Below are 18963 nucleotides of genomic sequence, written 5' to 3' on the forward strand. Positions count from 1 at the left end.
CCGCAGTGGATGTTCAGTTCAGTAGCTTAACTAAGCAACCCCAGGCAGCCATTTATGACTATCTAGGGCGCGGTCACATGGAAAGCCGAACTACTTCAGACGAACAGGTTTAAGTAAATATGTTTACAAACTTTAAAGTGTACGGTTACATGGCTTTGGAAATTCCGCGGGCCGTCCCGTGAAGTGGCGTAAACAAGCAACGCTATTCTCAATGTTTCGGGCGTTGGGTTGGCCCGGGATGACACTACTCGTCACATCTGCTCTTGTCGGTTCTGGAAATACGACCCACTAGTACTTAAGCAGCGACGCCGGCTTCAGCAGGAGTTCCAAGCGAGTTCGAAGAGCTCGGAGAGTGAAGGGAAGTGTGACATCGGCGAAGAGGGTGAGAGACACCCTTGGGAGTGGCGCGACGCGGAGGGACGGGATCGAGAGAGTGCAACCGAGTGGCGTGAGGCTCTGTGTGTGGACATACGTGAGGTAAGGGGCGAACCACTGTTGAGCCTAGCTCCAGTGATGAATGCAAACTGTGGAACTTGACAGACATTGAGTGACTTGAGGATAAACATTTTTAAGTGCCAGTGATTTGTGATCGGACATTTTTATGTACAATTAGTTATTGTTAATGTAAATTTTAGTAATTAATAAAACTGTAATAAAACTTAATTGGGCTATCACTTACGAACCCAGCAGTTCTCCTCACATTAATCGTAACAATATTTACCTAAGTATCTTTTTTTGATGCTGTTGGTAAAATATTACACGAACTTGTGTTGTGTTTTTTGCCAAGTACTGTGTTTATTTTCTCAACCCTCAATAGCAAATCAGTTGTTTATGAAGTGTTACCTATGTAACGTATTGTTTGGAGTTTGTATGTAAGTAACTAGGTGTGCGCCGAGTACTGTCACCTGGAGGCAGGCCAGCGGCGCTGCTTGCTGCTGGTGGCAGGCTACCCGCCTGCCGATGCCCCCTGGTGGCGCAGCACCCACCCTCTCAACTATCGCCCCGCGGGCACGTCACCACCTTATGAAGTTGGCTGCCTGCGCCACCCCATGACGTCATCACCACGTGTCCAAGTGGCGACTACAGTAGAGGCTATTCTGTAGAGAAAACTGTTACGAAGCCAGCGGGTGTAAATAGGGGACCTGGCAACTCACAGATTATTCCGACCTATGGGCGGCATTCTCACATTCCCCTCCCACATATGCGCCCTAACAGGGTAGGGTGGGAGAAACTTCCAGTTCGTTTTATATACATTCCAGAACTTATTTAAAACAGAACTGTTAGGGATCACTCCCTCTTTTCGATCGGGAGGGTATTAATGCTTCGGCAATGACCAGTGGCTGGGGTCACCAACCCAGCATAGTCACCACCTCAGCCCCGTACCTCACTCAGCTAATCAGCCAGTTGGCTTTGTCATGGGCCCGAAGACTTTATCAGCACTGCTGGCGCCTTCCCCGATATCCCACACCACACTGGGACCCCTCAAAACACCCAGTTAACCCGTGGTCCGGTGGAGGCCTATCCAACCTATGCTAGCTGTCCAGGCTAGTACCAGAGCTGTGTCGTCACTCACAACGTCGACTCTGCATCGGGCTAGGGAACCCTTGGAGCCTGCTCCAAGCGATCGGAGCACCACTAACAAGTACGAGTCCTACCCAATCAGAATCCTGGGCCTTGGAGAAAACCTCAGCGTGACACTATTCAATCTTTCATGTATTCTTCCCGTACAACTACCAACTTAGTGTCTATGTGGCAAAATACCGTTCGCCAACAGGCTGACCGACTGCCATTCTTCAGAATCACTTCACTGGATGTCCTCGTCTCCTCGTACTACCCTCCGACCTGCCGTACCTCGGCCCGACAGATTTACAACTGATTAAGGCCCGGACGTACCTGGACTCATCCGGCGGCGAGCGCAGAGAGCCCTTTATAGAAATGACAATCCGGTCATGCGTGGGGTGGAGGGCCTCTGGGTTACCTCGGTACCTCCCCCGACCATTGGACTAGGGGAATGTATCACACCTATTCGAGCAGTTTACATCTCTTTTTTAAGCCCGGGTGACTCCGAACATACCAATGGCCATTTTCGGTCGTTTTCATTACCATAGGCCTGATTCATTCACTATGAGGCCCTTGGTACCGGCAGTCGAACCCCCCAGAAAGGTTTCAAACGCATCTGCTGTTGCCCGCAGATTCAGCCAATCCACCATTTCTGGTCGCATACATGCAATTGAGGATGCACTACGGCATGGTTTCGCCCGGCATTGTCCTCAAGATGGCGTCCGTAACGGAAATTGCAAGGGTGATGTCATAATCCTAGATGTTGTCAGAGGCTTATTGGAGGCTGTAGACATGGATTCGCCTCTTTTAGGATTTTGTGTTCTTTCTAAGGCAAAAGATTTTTGAGGTTTTTCGAAATCCTAATATTTGAATTTTTGAGGAAGAAAACGAGAAAGTTTACCTCGAAAAGAGGAATTTTTAATTTTTCAAATTGTTTGAGAATTTTCGACGGAATTAAAAAAAACTGGAAATTTTGACTAATTTTGGCGATTTTGGCAAAATTTTGCAAAATTTAGCTATTCAAGGTCAAGGTCGAAGGCCAAGGTCACGGTCATCCAATATGGCCGCCGTGACGTCAGAGCAATCGGTCATTGACCCCGGCACCGGCACCACGCGCCTGCGCCTGTGTCAGAACATACTATAATATACTACTGACGAAAAATACATTTTGGCTATTGATTGGTTTTGTTTTACCACTTACTGGATGCGTCTGGCTACCGAATATATATGACTTGTCACCTAATGGACGTACGTTCCTGAACGTTGAATAGACATTCCTGGCAATCGACTGGACGCGTATTGACACCTACGTGGCGTGTCTGACCGTCAAAATACGTGCCTAGCCACGGACCGAATGTGCCTGGCTACCGAATAGACATGCCTGGTTAATCAACTGTTGCGTACAAATGACTCGAAAACTAATGTCAAGGCATGCAAATGGCTCGCTTCGGCTTCTAAGAAGACTGTAGAAATCAGGAAACGCTAGTAATTTACTTGTTTGTATTTGAAGAAATTATGTGATAAATATTTTTTCATTTGTGTAGCTTTATTTGTTGTACCTGTAACCTTTACGATAATATTAATTTAATTAAATTAAAGTATTTTTATTAATAATATAATTATTAATTAATTAATTATTAATTAAAATAATTTAATTTAAAGTAATTAAATTAAATTGTTTTGGATTGACCAAGGATTGAACCATGGACAGGAATCTATTGATTCAGTCATAATATTAATGAGTGTTTTTTTGATTAATTTTGAACTTTTTACCGAAATTCGAGGTTAATTATTGCGAATTTTCAAGATTTCGAACATAACGTCTTATAGGATGCTGGTTCGCTAGGAAACTAAGCTTCTTATAGGTAATTCTGCCATATTTATTAAAATTTATTATTTTTACATAAAATTTAATTTTTTGCATAAATCATGGATCGAACCAAGAGCATAACTCTATAGCACTAATCATTATTTTAATAAGTGATTTTTATAATACATTTTTGAATTTTTTCCGAATCTCTAGCTCAATAATTACGGATTTCCAAGATGGTGCTTGAATTTCAAGATGGCGGGTGCCACAGTAATAAATGATCATTGCACTCTGGCGGGTTAAATTTTAACTAATATGGTGGTAGCACACTCTAGTAGACGAAAACAAGACAGAGGCCTCCAGCAGAAGAAAACAATATGACAGACATGACATCATACCAGCTGATGAAATATACCTTGGTATTGGTGGTGGGAGGTCAGTCTGCAGGTGGCTTCCGTGACAGAAGGATCTATCGAGATTTTTATTTTTGTTCTTACCGGGTTCTAACCGAGGACTTCAAGGCGTAAGTGCGTTTTTAAAAAGTATTTTATTAAAATTTGAATAATAAAATTTTATTATAATTTTTGAATATTTTCCAAATTCTAACATAAAAATTACGGTTTTCCAAGATGGCGGCCGTTACGAAACGTGCAACGATCTAGAATCAAATATGGTGGCCGTAACGAAAAGTGTTACGATAATTTCATACTCAACCAAGATGGTGGGCGTAACGAAACATGAAACGTTTATAGAATCCAAGATGGCGGCTTTAACGATATGTGCAACGGTGTTTTTTAAAAGATTTTTATTAAAATTTAATTAATTAATTTTTTTATGAATTTTATTTTTCCCCCCAGAATTTATGCCATTGAAATGACGGATTTTCAAGATGGCAGACATGACTTCATACTAACTGACGATATATATATACCTGGACATAATTGGTGGGGGCTCAGTCTGCCAGCAGCCACCATGAGGGAAGGATCGGTTGCCACTTATATTTTTTTGCCCTCGTTGGGTTCGAACCGAGGACTCCGAACTCCATGTCATAAGTGCGTTTTTTTTTAAATATTTATATTATAATTTAATTTATAATTTTTTTTATAAGTGTAAATTTTTTTCTTTAAAATCGGATAATAAATATTTTCTAGATGGCGGCCGTAATGGATACTGAAATAGTGATGATATAGCTCAAAATGGTTGCCATGGCATCCTAATTTTCAAGGTCATGACTTCGGCGACTTAAGCGGCTAGCTCTAAGGACTTTTAACCGCTTTTAGGATTTTGTGTTCTTTCTAATGCAAAAAGACTTGAGGATTTTCGAAATCCTAATTTTTGAGTTATCAAAAAAAAATTTAGATTTTTTGGCAGTCCCCCCCCCCCCCCAAAAAAACTGGAAATTTGGCGAATTTTGGAAAAATTTTGAGGTCAAGGTCATGGTAAATATTCAAGGTCATCCAAGATGGCTGACCGGCTCCCGGCTCCACAGCCAGAAGCCAGTCCCAGGACCACCATTTACATACTACTACTGTTGCTACTCCTTGTCATCATTTGAGCTAAATACTCCCATTTGTGGTCCTGCGGCTATATCATTCGCAGGTTTTGATTGATTCTTCTTGTCAAACCCGCCCTAGACGTAAATTTGTCCTAAGAAAATTCTAAGTAGTACCAAGAATGCAGACAGAATGCGTTAATAATTTAGAATGCACAAAAATCACAAAGAAAGTTTTAAAAAGTAGACTGCAGTTTAGTTTAAGGTTTGGAATAAAAAAATTTCAAAGCCACACATACGACTGCTGTAGAGAAAGGAATACGCTGTTGAAATGAAATATTCTGCAGTTAAAATTTTACAATTGGAACAAACATGGCGACGAAAAAACAGCAAAGAGTCTGACAGTTGTTTGCTACTTACATACTACACGCAGGGAAGTGGGGCAAAAATCGATATTTATGGGCAAAAATAAATTTAAAAAATCAAAATTTAAAAAACAAAATTAGAGTTTTGAAAAAATTGTTTTGGGTTTTAATTTACTCCCCCCCCCCCCCCCTTTTCACGTTTTTTCCCTTAAAGTATATGAGGGGTTCACAACCATAGTGGACCAAGTCCATATTTTTCTCATTTGGAGATAGTTCATGTACAAGTATATAAAAACCATGTTATATTCACTGCCATAATGATCCAAGTCCACAGTGCATTTTCCGCCCGACAGATAGCATCAGTAGCAACAATTGGAGAACAAACTCCGCGTTGCCTTCACAGCCATAAAGAACCAAGTCCATGTAACTTTATAGCCTTTTCTCTATGATTGCAACAGTGGAAGAAAAGTGTGTATTATAATATTAAAATGAGTACTAGCTGTTGTGAGTCATCTGGTGAAGAATATGTTCCAGATACATCACAAGAATTATCTGATAACATTATGAGTGGTAAGTTATAGTTAAACTAATAATTGTTATAAATAATATTGCATGTATAGTTGTAAAAGCAAACTGGATGCAGCACATGTTTACATTACACCAAGGGTGTTTTCGAAGTGGCTTGAAGTATGTACATATCCATACTCAGTACACAGTTTTAAAAGCTGACAAGTATTTACGAAATGTAATTCAAATGTAATGTAAGCAGGTTTTGACAAATAATTTTTACTTTCCCAGGTAGGTAATAAGTTAAAATCATTCCATTACATTGGTGAATAAGAGGTAACGTGTTTTGAAATACAAATCATCTGTTATTGTTTTCCGCAAAATTCATAGCTGTATCCGAATACCTATGGATGCGTCCAGTAAATTCACGTCCTTACATCCCTAAACAAATGCACCCACAGTTGAAAGGCTGCATTTTAAAGGATGTACAGTATCCAAATATTTATACCGCTAGCGCTACCTGTCTTCTAGTTAATGCACTAATACAGACGAGCGTTTATATCGATTCTTTCGAAGGTGAACCAGTAAAACCAAAACGTGCATAACCTTGAAAATTTTTAAAATAAATTGTGATGTGATAAAATGGTTGCTTAGAATGGATATTACGTTCGGTTGTTCCTGTAAATCTAGTAAATAAACTTCCTTAGTGAATTATGTAAATATATAGTTATAGTATAAGTATTTAAAAATATATACTAGGTATGCTTTTACATGTCACACGTTTATTTTGCAGTAGAAAATCTATTTTAACAAACTCATCTCGTACCACCTGTGCTCTCTTCAAAGGTTATGTATGTGCAATATTTCAAAGCTAAAGGATGTAGGGACGTATCAGTGGATGCGAGAGTCACATCCCTTAAAAATCTCGAAATATGGACGCATGAGAGGATGCATCGACATCCCTTGCGAGAATTCGGACACAGCAACAAAATGACCGCGTCCATTACGATGCACTATTTGTGGATCCCTTAGCTAAGGGAACTATTCGGATACAGTTCATGTGCAATTAATATTATTTTAATTTTTTCTTTGTGTTAAAAAAAATTTCCTTGTTGGTTTCTGTTGATTAATTTATATGCAAAAAATAATTAAAATGTTTTACTAAATTAAATTACAAAATAAATGCACAGTATTAGGAAAAGCCTAAAGGCTGAAAAATAATGGAAATATTTCCATTTAAAATGACAAAATATACATCTAACATAATGTATTTATTTCAGATACATCTGGAGAACAAGATGTACAGACTGCAAATGGAAGTACTAAACAGAATGAGAATGAAATTATTGACCATGGCAGAGGACGGAAGAGGAAACGCGATGAAACAAGGTGGAAAAAGAATATCAGAAAGATGTCTCGAAATAGTGGTAAAGAATACTTGTCATCAAATTCAGGCAATCTTGTGAAAGGTAAGAGCTTCATACGCAATTTAGATTGCCAATGTCCCCGTCGATGTTCTGAGAAACTTACCACTGATCAGCGTAAAAAAGTTTTTGACAGTTTCTGGAAACTTGGAGATTATTCAGTACAAACTGCATTAATTCGTGGTTTGGTGCACAGGAAAAAAGTACATAGGCCGAGACGACGTGACAGTACTGGGGCGGCGAAAAATTACACGTATGAGTATACACTCAGAGTGAATGATGGAATTTATATTAGAATATGCAAAAAATATTTTCTTGGTACTCTTCAACTAAGTTGGGGGCGTGTTTATAGATGTTTTATTAAAGATGATGTATCAGCCATTGTAGATACCCGTGGCCGGCATACTCCAGGAAACAAAATTGACATTACTGATGTTCTAGAACATATCAATTAATTTCCTGCATACCAAAGCCATTATTCCCGCAAAGATAATCCCGAGAGAAAGTATCTTCATCCTGATCTTTATATTCGCAAAATGTATGAAATGTATGCAGAAGAACGCAGAGAACAAAATGAAATTCCGGTGAAAGAGAAATTTTATTATAAAATATTTTCCACAAAATTCAATTTACATTTCAAGCTGCCAAATACAGATTCATGTCATTTATGCGATGAAATTAGCATGAAGTTGTCAACAGAAAACGAAGAAAATGCTAGAAAAGTTCTGGAGACACAAAAGGAACTCCATCTCCGAAGAGCAGAGCAGGTTAGAACAGAAATGAAAAGTGATAAAGAGAAAGCTTCAGATGAGAGATATTGCTGTACATTTGACTTACAGAAAGCACTTCCTTTTCCTAAGCTGTCAACATCAGTAGCTTACTATAAACGAAATCTCTATGTTTATAATTTTGGAATACACTCCTTTAACAATAGTGTCGGTTACATGCATCTGTGGGACGAGACTGAGGGTGGTAGAGGCTCCCAAGATATTTCTAGCATTATCGCACGACATCTTAAAGAGAATGCTCACACTCACAATGAAATTGTTTCATATTCTGATTCTTGCAGCGGCCAAAATCGAAATATAAAAATGGCTCTTACACTTCTCAAACTAGTCAACAGCACAGATGTAGCAGCACAGACTATTGATCACAAGTTCATGGTCTCTGGTCATTCCTTTCTTCCTAATGATGCAGAGTTTGGGGTGATTGAAACAGCGAGCCGCAAGAGAAATCATATTTATAGTCCAGGAGACTGGAAGGAAATTATTTGTCATGCAAAGAAAAAAAATCCTAAATTTATAGTCACTGATGTTAAACATTCAGACTTCATTTCTACAAAGGCATTAGAAGAAGCCACCACAAACAGAAAAAAAGACACCGATGTAACTGCATTTAGTTGGCTCAACATTCGGTGGTTACGTGTTGAGAGAGGCTGTCCCTTCATTTTGAAGTTCAAAGAAACCCTCAATGAAGATCTGACTTTCCGAAAAATCAATTTGGAAAAGCAATGCCCTGGGCATAAATTGCTGTCTCTGTCGTCTGTCAATCAAGAACCTTTGTACACGGCCAGAAGACATGTCAGCATGGCCAGAAAGAAGGACATAATGGATCTACTACCTTACATTCCACCAATCTATAATGTGTTCTTCAAGAATGTTCCAGTGAAAACCAACACTCGGCTTCAGTGTATTCATTCGGGTAAAGAAGAAGACGACGATATTATTTATATTGATTAAATAACACTTGTGCATAGTGTAATATGGCATACCATTATTTTTGGATGGTTAGAAATGAAAACGTTCAGCAATGTATATTATAATTTATGTTTCTGTGATGTGTATTCGATAATGTTAATAGCCATAGTGAACCAAGTCCATTTAAAAAACATCAATTGATAATATAAATAAAACTAATTTCTTGTCTTATCTCCTGATACATGACAATGCAATGTCACAATGTTAATATTATATTGCCATGTATTTTTTGCATTAATAGGTGCACAAGAATTAATTATGGATGAAAAACTGTAATGCTTGATTACACAAATTACTACCAGAAGGACTTGGTCTACTGTGGTTGTGAACCCCTCATATGTTTACCAGATTTCACAGTTATAGGCCTTAACTAGCTATTACAGTCGTGGCCATGGTACGATGTATGGAAATCTCTATCTTGTATTTAGTTTCGCAGTCCCTAGAGCACTAACTCATATTTAAATCAAAATCTTGATATATATTTATATAAAATTTATTTGTATTTAAAGTAATTTTCCACAAACTTAATCCAGAATGATGTGAAAAAATATAGATATGTAAAATGTGGTTTAATTATTGAATGGGCATAGATTGACGTTAGATAATCCGGCAAAATTATAAATACGGAAGGGCCGTGGTCCTGAACGTGCTGGATTAGACATTTCACTGTATTACACAACCCTGACAACTTTGTATTTACGCAGCACACGAAAGAGAACTACAGACGCCGGATATGAGTAGCAACTTCTTCAGGAGCCGGCTAACTAGGGTGTCTTGCTGGTGATTCCTCATGGTTTTAAATGATCATTATTCAAATTTATCAGTCTTCTCTAAAGGAAGCGATCGTAAATTTTCTACAGTATGTAAATACTTTGAAATAATTCAACATACATTTGTTTGAAGTTATCACCTTAATTGTGATCAAATGGACGATAAATTCCCGTGTTTCTTTGAAACAAAACTTATAAGTAGTGTTATGACAGCATCACAACCTGTAGCTCATTGGATATTTAGTATTATAGAATACCTTGCGATTTGTCATTTAAGTTACATATGAATCAGCACCAAATAAAACGTTGCAGACTTTATCTTTGCGATCATCACCAGCGGAGTTTTGCTTGCAGGAAACCTGGAGAAAGACCTGTCATGCTGGGGTTTTAGTACGTAGATTTACACAGATTGTCGGATTTGTAACAGCGGTTGTCCTAGATGTAAATGGTAGATTAATCCAAAATGTTGGACACTTCAAAATTATTATACGGTGCCCATAACTCGAGCACTCCTGGTGACCAGCAGCGGAGATTCGGCGGTTGATCTGATACCGGCGTCATCGGACGTCTGGCTATCGTCGGCGAAAATCACGCTGTCAGCTAGTAGTTTCATTACGAAACACAGATTGGTGATGACAGTAAAGGATAAATCTTACCTGAAGCAACGTGTACTACAAACATTTATATAAAATAAAAACACTTTTTAAAATTAACAGTACACACATGTTTGTTTGAAACATTTATTAATTAGTACGATACACGTGTATATCCACAAACAAATTGTAAAAAAATTAAACTTAACAATGAATCACAACAAATGCCTGCATTGCAGTTTTACATTATACAATTCTTAAAAATAAACTTTTACCGAACCTTACTTTTTACTAACTGCACATATCACCAGTTTTAAGGCTGTATAAAGACACGTATTTGTCTTTTGTAATTACACTTGTAGCAAACAGTAACAAACTCATCAAAAATATATTAGGTCCAATGTTGGTAACAAAAAGATGTAAAATCTTTAGAAAACATAGTAGCGTTGTACACAGTGAGCACACAGTCTATATCTTAATTTCCACGAACTCATTAAGTTTACACTTGCTATGAGTACTGTACATGATACTGTGATATTTACATCGACTATTCAGCAATATCAGTACAATGCTGGCGTTACGATAGGAGTCTGGCGAATTCTGAAATGTAAAAAAATAAAACATGTAATAATTGTAAATGGCATCCACATATTAAGCACAAACACAAGTTAAAAATGAGCGCGTATAATACACGAGATAGATGTAAAACTTCTTTTGCAATTCAATCCTCGACTCGAAATTATACAGTAAGGGATAAAATGGCAGAGAAAGAGAAACTTGGTAGTGGAAGAATACAATTTTCTAAATAAAAATTAACCACTGAAAGTTTTATTTCAAAATACCTCCTCAGGATATCAATAATTATTGATCAATGAATAATGATTAATTAACAATAAATATTACTCACTGTCGAAATACACCATTAAGAAAAGCTGTTCATATCTGCTTTTATTAACGACTTTAGTTAGGCTTTTCGGAAGAATGTTAGATAAAAATATGACTCTTTAATATGTTTATATAAAATGTCCAAAACGAATATTCATAATACAAATGAAATGATATGGGTTGACATTTTTCTCCAATTTAACCTCCAATACGGGTACAGCTGATACATTTGTAAACAAACGGCCGCCATATTGGTACGTGTAGTACAGAAATCCTCCTCTTCTTTTGGCTTAACCCCTCTCATCAAGAATAGGATCTTATGCTCCATCTGTATATTTCCCTAATCTGTCTCTCTCTCTCTCTTTTGTATTGTTTTTTTTGGGCGGGAGATGAATTATCGCACAAAGAGAAGAAAGAAAACGAGGCCAGCAACGCATATAAAATAATGGTCTCTTTATATGTCTTTGGCCATGTACATATTCTCTGTTCTTTTCGCTTCAGAAAAGTTTCACAACAATATTTCACGAAAACGTTGCAATGAAATTCGGTCTTGAAATTTTACTTTCTTCGCACCCAAAGAAGTTTCCCTTTAAAAACTAATTTAAAAACTATATAACCTTAACAACACCATTAAAATAAAATAAAAATGGGTGCGTGTACTTAGGTACGCGCGTGAGAAGTTATTCTTCTTTGGCATAATTAAAAAATAGTTTTTAATTGCATGCAAAAATAGTGCGTGGAGTCCCTCCGCGCGGAAGAAGTGAAACTTCGTAATGTGGAAGTGAAAATAGGAAGGGGTAGAAATTGATTTTTAGTGAAATCATTTTGTATCAAATCAAACTAAAAAAATAAAGGAAATAAATTTCTAACGATTCATAGATTGATTTTCGGAGAGAGAGAGAGAGAGAGAGAGAGACCTATTGAATGTCTATAAAACTAACTTTTTTATGAGAGCAGATTTTCATGAAATAAATAATGAAATCATTCAACGATAAAAGCTGTTTATTTAATCAAGCGGACGGGTTCGCCCCAAGGAGAAAATTGACGCGGCGAGACCTCGTGGACATAGAGAAATGACACACACTCACTATTTATGTGTCTATGAAACATGATTTTTTCTGCAATTTAAATTGTAATATACAAAAAGGGTATTGAAAATTGAAACAAATATGGCAACACTACAAACTGTCAGGATCTTTATTTTTTTCTTACTCTCTACTTAGTTCCTTAAATAGCAAAACTTGATGGCTTCTTATAATGATTATATTGTATGTTATAAAATTAAGATTTCTTTTCTTTCCTTGAGCCGATTTTGATGATATAAAGCTTATATTTCTTTCTCTGCTACGCTCAAGTTAACTTGAAAACCCCAATAAAATTCGTATAGTAGTTTTGTAGAACACCGCGTACAAACAGACAGTGCTTTCATACCCCCTCCATGGTTGCGTTAAAAGTTTAACGCAACCTTGTTGGAAGTCGCATTAGAAGTATAACTTCAAAAACTTAGTTTACATCTGAGTCATGTAGGCCTAACAAGTTTTAAACTTGAAGGTTCTCAAAAGTATTACCTGTGTTATACACTTGGAAAGCAGCAACACATATATTATTTTTTTAATGGAAATATAACCACGAACCACGTGTAGTTGTTTAAAATTATTGTTAACAGTCCAAACGTGGCAATTTGTTACGTATAAATGTATTTTTTTAGAACTGTCCAATTTGAGATATACACATATAGACTATGCTGTTGGCTTAACGTAAATTCTGAAAATACATTTTAAATATAGTATTCAAAGTTTTGATTTTTATGTTAATAATTCAGTATATACCAGTGACAATGTTCATGAGAAAATGACAACATGAATTTTATTTTATTTTGAGAAAATAAACTTAGTATAAGCTGTACATTCAGAAACGTATCGGATGTTGCCAGTCGCAAGCATAAACAAACAACTTGGGTATTGACACGAAACGTATGCATCGCATTGTTTTACACTCTGAAATATCTGACAGACTTCAAATAGGAGATAGCAGTCCTGGTTAAAGCGGTAGTAGCGTAAATTATTATGTTTCTTCAAATTTGTGTTTTTACTTATGATTTTAATTTCATTCAATATTTAACAATGGAAAATTGTTTGTAAATGGATTAATCATACCATACGTGTTTATTAAAAGTGTTTTTAAACACAAAGGCAAATTTTTATTTCAATCATTGCATAAAAAAAAGTATGTCGTCGTATAGGTCTTGGTAATAGTTTTAAACTAAATGTTTTGTAATAGAATTTTCATTTTATTTTTATGACATCATTTGTAGATTTATAAATATTGATGTTTCCAAAATGCTTTAAACCAAAGACTTTAGAGTTCCTTAAGTTTACGGGTATATTTCTTCAATAACAGGAATGTCCAGAAAAATACACAACCAACATGGCGTGTAAGACCAAGCCTTAATTGTGTATGTCACGTTCCAGGTCATTATTTTATATTTACGTTCCACAGGTTAAACTTACCGACTTTTTGAGTGGTTGAACTTTCACAAAATGAAAATATATATCGCTATATGTAGGCTATAATATATTGATATATTTCATACTTTTTGCATGATTGTCTGGCAAAGTTGCATTTTTAACGTTTTTGTGCTGTATGGATAAGGAGAATGAAATGGAATTTAAAGGTGGAAATTTTTAGGTGTAAAATCAATTTTCCTGATTACTATGTGACGTAGTTTAATTTCTTTCCAAAAAAATTAACTTTAGCTAACCTTATAAAATCCTCAGAAAATTTATGATTATAAAATGTTATAAAAAATATTTTTTTCTGAAAGACATTTGAAACACACCACGCGGTAGCCACTAGCATTGCCCTCAAACACAATTTCAGTTTTTTTATTACATTTGTGTCACTTTATCCATACTGCACAAAAATTTTAAAAATTTAACTTCGCCAGGTAATAATGCAAAAAGTATTGACTACAGTTACATTTTTTGAAATTTTGTTAAAATTCGGTCACTAAAATAGTCTAAAAGTCATGTTCCGAATTCCAGGTTCCGTGTTCCGTTTTAAACAATATAAACATGCTAGTGGAAGGACGGATAGTGTTTTTTTTTCTTCTCTAGATTTTAGTTTTTTAAGGTTTTGTTAACACTCCAATGCTATTCTTGTGATTTCACATTGAAAGCAAAGTACGTGTTAATTAACGTAGGTGTCCGTGAGTTTACGAACGTCCCTGTATAGTTTGTAAACAACGTATTTCTTTGATTTAAGGTGAAAATTTTAAAAGCGTAAGAAAGAATTGAGTGGATATCGTGAGCACGGTCATGTTTGTGTTGGTTCGTTCTCGCTGACACCGCGTTCCATCCCTGTTCTCGTCCCTCGCGGCCTTGGCGGGGGTTGGGAGGAGGAGGAGGAGGGGGGGTTGTGTGGGTTGGCGACACGACAGTGCCGACTGGTACCTTCGTAGTTGATCCTGCCGTCCTTGTCGATGTCGGCGATGGCCAGCATCTCGTTCAGCTGCAGCTCCGTCACCGGCTCGCCGATCATGTCCATGGCAGTCTTCAGCTCGTCCTGGGACAACAACATGCTTGCCAGGCGGACACCCCTGCTCTATGGGCCAGGGTTCGAGGATCGCAAACACGCAACAGCGCAATAACATCGCAGTCGTTTATTCAGCACGCAAGTCGCCACCACTTAAAACTTTCCAAACAGAAGAAGAATATTTCTGCTCCGGGGCTTCTTTTAACAATTCAGGTTGTCCATAATTTGTTTTAAGAGTGTTATTTTCTTTTACCGTGTGAACGTTTAACAAGTGTGTACATTATGAATGTAATAACAAAAAACATCGTTTTTTTTATGCTCAAAACGTCTTTAAAAGTTTTATGAACACTGCTCCTAAAACATGGCTATCGAAAAAGCAAGAAAGTTGAAAGTTAAACAATACTGGCGTTGCGTTATTGCACCTTGCGTAGTTTATAAACCGGTACTGAAAATTTTGTATGCTGAAATTTTTGAAACGTGCATCTTTTCGTTATTGAGTATTTTACAAAACAGGACCTAAGGCCTTATTATAGTGTTAAATTTTCACCTCCAAACATATTGTACATCAAAATTAGGGCGTTAAATTATACGCAATGTGGCTTTAAATTTTTCCCATCAAATAAAGTTGGACTGTTCAAAATTTAAATGTAAATTCTATTTTGAGGTATACAAAAGAATTGATGTAAACTCTAGGCACCCAACTTTTAAAACAAGCATGGCTCTTATAGTGACGTTTTCGGTGTCTAAATAAACCCCCAACATTGTTTTACCAACTTAATTGGAATATTTTGGAAGATAAATTAGACAGTGAAACAAAGCCTTTAAACACATAAATAAAATACAGTGGTAGCGTACACAATGCGTTTTCTTATATGACTTTTTTATCCACGTTTCATTGGAGTTAGTGTTTGATATTTCACTTCTGACAAATATAATTCCTTCTATAATATTACTACATTTTACGAATCATTCCAGTATTTGTAAACAAACGCATGCATCCAATGTTTACGACATCTGATATCGACATTTTTGATGGAAACTTAAGCCAGTGTTTGCCTCGTGCGCTGAAGACAAGACTCGGTATCTTTAGTCCGAGCTTCTAACCCCGTTTATTGTGGTCCAAATATTAATATTTGGGAGGGTTGTGGGTACAAATTTGGTTCCCTAAGCCATTAATATTTTTCAGCGAAACTGAAATTTACTGTATCATATATATTATTAAGTCAAAGGTTACCGCAAAATTCCGCATACCCTGGGATAAAACGACTAAAATACCCAATCATTTCCAGGAACCTTATCACAACCTTCACCTTATTGGGGGAAGATAAGTTAACAATGGGAATGATTTTTCCTGTATCAATTAGTAAGTTTCCCAAGTACCCTAGAAATTTTATTTCCGACTGAAACCACACGATTTTTTTTCCGGGTATTCACGGTGAACCCGGCCTCCCTTAATTATTGCAACACCTTTCCCACGCGCACTCTTCAAACCTCTCGGAGAAAACGCAAATGTCGTCCAAAAACATTAAAGACTAACTGAAGTCGGTTACAAACTGACCAAAATTAAAATACGAACTAATAATAGACATAATAAAATTTTTAAATTAATACTGAAAAATAAATATTAAATGACAAATGATAAAGTCAAATAAACGTTCAAATCATATGGAAAAACCGGGAAAGAAAATTACCCAGCTAATGCAAACCAGCAAGATACCAACTATGTATAACAAAAAGTTACCGGGGGAAATTTCAAGTTACCAAACAAAACTGGCATGATGGGTCACAATATAAGATTTTATAACTACAAAAACAAGCCTTGTTCAAATGTTAGAATATCAAATTTCAGACAACAGAAAAATGCTACAAAAATCGCTAAAAAGTTTAATGTTTAAAATTATTAAATTACACGAGTAACAAGGTTCATTTATTCGAGTGTGACATATGGTGTTCATGAGTTATTAAAAAAGAAAGTGGTACTTATCACTTAAGTTTGAGGTTATATTTATTTTTGACGGAATACACTGAACTATGTTGAAATTAACAGTTACAAAAATCATAAAAAATGTTTACATCACTTTTGTCACAAAAAAATGCAGCACGATGACTATAACGTTAATTTTATATGTATATATTTGCTTTATAAATATTTAAAAATTAATAAAATTATGTTATTAGAACCTAGTTATTTGTTTAGCAAGTTGATAAGATTTTTAATGTTTAGAATGCAATAATAAATTGTATAATAAAGTATTAAAAATATTATTTCCCTATTTTAGAACCCTACAATACACCACGCATTTAGCCACTTTTTGAAGTTATACTTCTTTAGGCGTTTTGGGATGAAATGTAAGCATGCAACGGATACTTCGATCTGCGCGTGCACCGAGAACGGAAGTTTAACATGATGAAGTCTATAAAGCGCATGCGCATTAGCCTACGAGCCGTCCAAGTAGCCATCTGCGAGTGGCGGCATTAACCTGTATATATCCGCTAACGTGAACATCGGTGGAAGTATTTAGCGTGTCGGTTTGCCAAATACATCCATATGATAGCAAAACTTTGCTGGAATACATTTTGTAAACTTTAATAATCACAAGAAGAAATAATTGAAACATCAAGAACATGTCAGAAAGCGGTCATTATACTTTTGTCACTCTCATTTTTAAATACTGAAACGATAATTTTATGTGGCTCAGTGATACTAATAGCAGCAACATGATACCATAATCAACCATCGATTAGCGTTGTTAGTATTTATATGGGTGACCACTTGGCTCCACAATATGGCCGGGTAGTTATTTTTAAATTAACAAACACTGAAGGCAGCCAATATAATATTAAAACATCAAACATTATACTGGTTCAAGGTTACTTAGTGGTAAAATGCGTGGTTGCACATTTTGGGCGTGGTTCAAAGGATCAAGTTCCGTTACTGCAAAGAAATTTTAACTTTGGTTTGTCCTAAGTAAAATAATATATATATATATATATATATATATATATATATATATATATATATAATGATGCATTTATCAGTTCGGAGGTCAGAGGGTGTTGGAAACGGTGTGGACACGGGAGAACCATGCGAAGTGAAACTGCTGTGGTTCTCCATTGCGTTCTGCAATATGGAGACTAATAAACAATATAACAGCCAGACCTGGACCTGGAAAAAATGTTTTAAGAGATATATATCCCCACCCCAGGACTTTGACTCACCGGCAAGAATCTCTAAACCTTTTTTCATAACTGTTTCGTCCATGGGTAATTTTCACTAGCAGCAATTCAAACATACCACTATAAGGCCTTCAGTTCGATAGATATGGGCATTTGTTTCTATGACCAATGCCCTAACTCGAGAACCGAACTCAGAACCCCCGCACCGAGAACTGGAGTACTTCCTCCTGCGCTGCCGAGGTTGGCCATTACGTCTGGTGAGAGAATGGTGACGGCACTGAAATGCCATAACCAAACTAAACGTATGACGCGGGAATGTGTTTGAAGAATTTATTTAAATGATCGTTATATCTTTTGTTTATTATAGTTGCTAAGCGTATTTTAATTTTTTTTCTTTTATAAATACGCAAATTTCTGTAATAGGTATATATATTTTTTTCATCTTAAACTATTATATTTGTAATACATATAATTATGTTTAGTATCTTACAAATAACATTTTTTTTTTAACTTGAAAATAATTAGATTAGATAGTTCGTGTCATGCTGCAGTCTTTGAAATTAATTTTAATATTCTTGGCAGTTAATTTTTTTATTTGAGCTTGGTTGTATAGGTTTTAATTTTTTTCCAAACTTCGTAATTATTTGTGTGGGTAAGTGGTAGCCTAGGCGGCACGCCTTTACTTTGCCGCGTGAAAATGTTTCAGAAAATAGGTATATCCACAAAGAGTACCACAGTCATAAAATTTAACAGAATAAACTGCAAGTGTTGTTTCAAGGTCACAATTAAAGAGTAACTCAAACAGTGTTAGATAAGCGCAAATTCTGCTTTGTTATTTTCTTGCTTGCATCACGAAAGAATGGCTCTGTCCCCAATTATCAGAGGGTGAACAAACTTTATTTGGCAACAGAATGAAGCCTCACCCCCATTGGAATTTCTTTTCACGAGAGCGGTTGATCGTCAAAGTTCCTGACCGTTGTATTGGTCGTAATGGTCGAGACGACAGTGCTCTTTTTCGCTGGCCTCCACCTTCACCTGACATAACGCCATGAGATTTTTTTGGTGGGCTTTATAAAAGATCGTCTATGT

The 18963-nt window shown here is 36.4% G+C and overlaps 1 protein-coding gene across 2 annotated transcripts in view; it reads right to left on the reverse strand.

Annotated features, from left to right (window-relative positions):
• Positions 1-10411: 10411 nt before the first annotated feature.
• LOC134527584 (calcium-binding protein E63-1) overlaps positions 10412-18963 on the reverse strand; it is a 136080-nt gene continuing 127528 nt past the window's right edge. For both annotated transcript variants that reach the window (XM_063360398.1, XM_063360399.1), the window contains 2 exons: positions 14616-14727; positions 10412-10878 (listed from right to left, as the gene is read on the reverse strand). In XM_063360398.1, coding sequence (XP_063216468.1) covers positions 10856-10878; positions 14616-14727 — 135 coding nt within the window. In that variant the 3' untranslated portion in view covers positions 10412-10855. The remainder of the gene's footprint in view (positions 10879-14615; positions 14728-18963) is intronic.

Source organism: Bacillus rossius, chromosome 1 (genome assembly GCF_032445375.1).
Source record: "Bacillus rossius redtenbacheri isolate Brsri chromosome 1, Brsri_v3, whole genome shotgun sequence".
Taxonomy (NCBI): domain Eukaryota; kingdom Metazoa; phylum Arthropoda; class Insecta; order Phasmatodea; family Bacillidae; genus Bacillus; species Bacillus rossius.